The sequence below is a fragment of the Bison bison genome, unplaced genomic scaffold, assembly GCF_000754665.1.
Source record: "Bison bison bison isolate TAMUID 2011002044 unplaced genomic scaffold, Bison_UMD1.0 scf7180017864037, whole genome shotgun sequence".
Taxonomy (NCBI): domain Eukaryota; kingdom Metazoa; phylum Chordata; class Mammalia; order Artiodactyla; family Bovidae; genus Bison; species Bison bison.
In genome coordinates, this window is record NW_011494609.1 from 4,719,255 (window position 1) to 4,722,920 (window position 3,666).

The following is a 3,666-nucleotide window of genomic DNA, read 5'->3' on the forward strand; positions in this document are numbered from 1 at the left end:
TACAGCCTTGATGTACTACTTTCCCAATTTGGAACTGACTGTTGCTTCCTGAGATTTCTCAGGAGGCAGGTCAGGTGGTCTGGTATTCCCATCTTTTAAAGAATTTTCCACAGTTTGTTGTGATCCACACAGTCAAAGGCTTCCGCATAGTCAATAAAGCAGAAGGCGATGTTTTTCTGGAACTCTCTTGTGTTTTCAATGATCCAACAGATGTTGGCAATTTGATCTCTGGTTTCTCTGCCTTTTCTAAATCCAGCTTCAACATCTGGAAGTTTTCGGTTCATGCACTGTTGAAGCCTGGCTTGGAGAATTTTGAGAATTGCTTTGCTAGCGTGGGAGATGAGTAAAATTGTACAGTAATTTGAACATTCTTTGGCATTGCCTTTCTTAGGGATTGGAATGAAAACTGACCTTTTCCAGTCCTGTGGCCACTGCTGAGTTTTCCAAATTTGCTGACTGACATATTGAGTGCAGCACTTTCACAGCATCATCTTTTAGGATTTGAAATAGCTCAACTGGAATTCCATCACCTCCACTAGCTTTGTTCGTAGTGATGCTTCCCAAGGCCCACTTGACTTTGCATTCCAGGATGTCTGGCTCTAAGTGAGTGATCACACCATCAAGGTGTGAAGTCTGGGTCATGAAGATCTTTTTTGTGTAGTTCTGTGTATTCTTGCCACCTCTTCTTATATCTTCTGCTTCTGTTAGGTTCATACCATTTCTGTCCTTTATTGTGCCCATCTTTGCATGAAATGTTCCCTTGGTATCTCTAATTTTGCAGAGATCTCCAGACTTTCCCATTCTATGTTTTCCTCTATTTCTTTGCACTGGTCACTGAGGAAAGTTTTCTTATCTCTCCTGGCTATTCTTTGGAACTCTGCCTTCAAATGGGTATATCTTTTCTTTCCTCCTTTGCTTTCACTTCTCTTCTTTTCTCAGCTATTTGTAAGGTCTCCTCAGACAACCATTTTGCCTTTTTGCATTTCTTTTTCTTGGGGATGGTCTTGATCCTTTGAAAAATGTATATATCTATACAGTTTTAACATTCTTATATAGTCCCATGAAGAAAGAGTTCTTTAATTTCTAGTGGGTACAGTATTTTTCAGTAGGTATTCTCTGGTTCTACATCAGTTTCGGGTATTTGTGCCTTGTGGATCCAGAGATATTTGGGGCCCTGGTATGTGTGCCTGTGTATTTATCTCATGATCCTCCTGACTCAGTGAGAAGGGAGAATGGGGTCTCCTGGGCTTCTTGCCACAGGCTTGGGTTCCAGGTAGCTGGCTGATAAGTAAATTTTCCCCTTCCATGCTGTGGCTCAGATGGTAAAGAATCTGTCTGCAACGCAAGACACCCATGTTCGATCCCTGGGTCAGAAAGATCCCCTGGAAAAGGGAATGGCAACCTGCTCCAGTATTCCTACCTGGAGAATTCCAAGGACAGAAGATCCTGGAGAGTTACAGTCCATTGGATTGCAAAGTGTTGAACACCACTGAGCGACTAACACTTTCACTTCACATGCCCTAACCACTAACCCTGCAAGGACTCCCATGCCCCTCACCACTGGGTCTGTTCTTGGGGCTTCTGCAGGCCTCTCCCAAAGACAAACTCAGAGCCTCTCTTCATTTTAAAACTTTTCCTGGCCGTCACATCTGGAAAATCCCAAAAGGTACAGATGATGGTGTTTTTTTTTTTTTCCTCAGAGTAGTAAAATTAAAAAACTTAAGAAAATTTTATAGAAGCCAATGATTCTGGATTTCTCAACTAATACACATTTGTTGTGAAAATACAAGCAATACTGAAGCATATCACTTAAGTAAAAAGTTTCTCTGCAGGTATTAATTTGCTGGGCAGAGGGCTCATGAGTTTAAATTGTAATAGATACTAACACAGGGTACATCCTTGCAAGTGTTCACCATCTTGATGGGGGAGAAAAGGGCCTCACGTTCATGAGTGGAAAAGGGTTCTTATGTTCATTTGCATTTCCCTGATTACAGTGGAGCCCAAAACTTTGTTTTTGGGCTCCAAAATCACTGCAGAAGGTGACTGCAGCCATGAAATTAAAAGACGCTTACTCCTTGGAAGAAAAGCTATGACCAACCTAGACAGCTTATTAAAAAGCAGAGACATTACTTTGCCAACAAAGGTTGGTCTAGTCAAAGCTTTGGTTTTTCCAGTAGTCATGTATGGATGTGAGAGTTGGACTATAAAGAAAGCTGAGTGCAGAAGAATTGATGCTTTTGAACTGTGGTGTTGGAGAAGACTCTTGAGAGTCCCTTGGACAGCAAGGAGATCCAGCCAGTCCATTCTACAGGAAATCAGTCCTGAATATTCATTGGAAGGACTGATGCTGAAGCTGAAAGTCCAATACTTTGGCCAACTGATGCGAAGAACTGACTCATTAGAAAAGACCCTGATGCTGAGAAAGACTGAAGGCGGGAGAAGGGAACGACAAAGAATGAGATGGTTGGATGGCATCACCGATTCAATGGACATGAGTTTGGGTAAACTCCTGGAATTGGTGATGGACAGGGAGGCCTGGCCTCCCTGCAGTCCACGGGGTCGCAAAGAGTCGGACACAACTGAGCAAGTGAACTGAACTGATTACACTGGAGTCGAATATCTTTTATATTTCATTATATGGCTCCTTTATGAGGCAGAAAGTAAAAGTTATCCTGTATTGTACTTGGGGTTTGGGTAAGAGGCCAGAGAGCCGGGTGGGCCAGGCCTCCTCTGCCACAAGTTGGGGTTCGCTCGCCATGACTGTGACTGTAAAACGCAATACTGAGAAAAAGTAACAAATCTCGGTTGTCATAATTGACTGTCACAAAGTCCCCTCGACTGCCCGTGAACTACACCACGTATGGGTCATCTTACTTGCTGGTCAACGTCAGGTTCCCGGAAAGCGAGCGTCCGGCGCGCAACACGGCGGCTTCCAAGGTGGTGTAGCCAGCGAGCTGACCGCTTTCCCCGCGGGCCTTCCGCTCCGAACGCAGACACATTCCCGTCCCTCTCCCCGCACCCGCCTGGGCCGAGCCCACCGTCTGCGGCCCATCCCGGGGCTCGGCCGCACCCTCTCCTCGGTGGCAGGTCCGCATGCCCAGTGCCTCCACCCTCTGTGGTGCCGGCCAACATTCGCGCTGTTACCCACCGGAGCCCCAGGCTGGACGCCTGCGCACCCCCGGGAACACCAGGCACCGAGGCGGGCCGACCCAGCGGGAACCCGAGCAGCCACCGCCTCCAGCCCCACCCACCGCGCCCCGAGCCGCGGACACTGGGGTGTGCGCATGCGCACCATGCCCGCTTCGCGTCCGGTAGCTGTCGCCATGGTGACCGGAGCCCCGGCCGCCCCGCCCCCCGCGCCGCCGCCCGGCGGGCCTGGCCGCGACCCAGAGTGGGGTGAAGGGTAAGGGGTGAAAGGGTCAGCTCGGGATGGGGGTGCGCTTGGGGTGAGGAAGTATCACGGGGTGAGGGGTAAGCAGATTGGCCAGGTTGCGGGGACCTTGGGTCAAGGGGTGAGCGGAGAGAGTCCGAGATGAGTGGGGGCTAGGTGACGGGAGCTTGGGTGAGGGGCGAGGGGTGAGAGGGTCGGTTTGGGTGCGCGGTCTGCAGAAAGAACCTCGTGGGATTATGTTAGGGGGTGGGGACCTCTCAGAGGAGGAGGCGCCT

The 3,666-nt window shown here is 48.9% G+C and overlaps 1 protein-coding gene across 1 annotated transcript in view; it reads left to right on the forward strand.

Moving 5' to 3' along the window:
* Positions 1-3,323: 3,323 nt before the first annotated feature.
* Positions 3,324-3,666, forward strand: part of TDRP (testis development related protein) — a 48,573-nt gene continuing 48,230 nt past the window's right edge. Inside the window, exon 1 of the mRNA XM_010834982.1 lies at positions 3,324-3,403. Coding sequence (XP_010833284.1) covers positions 3,324-3,403 — 80 coding nt within the window. The remainder of the gene's footprint in view (positions 3,404-3,666) is intronic.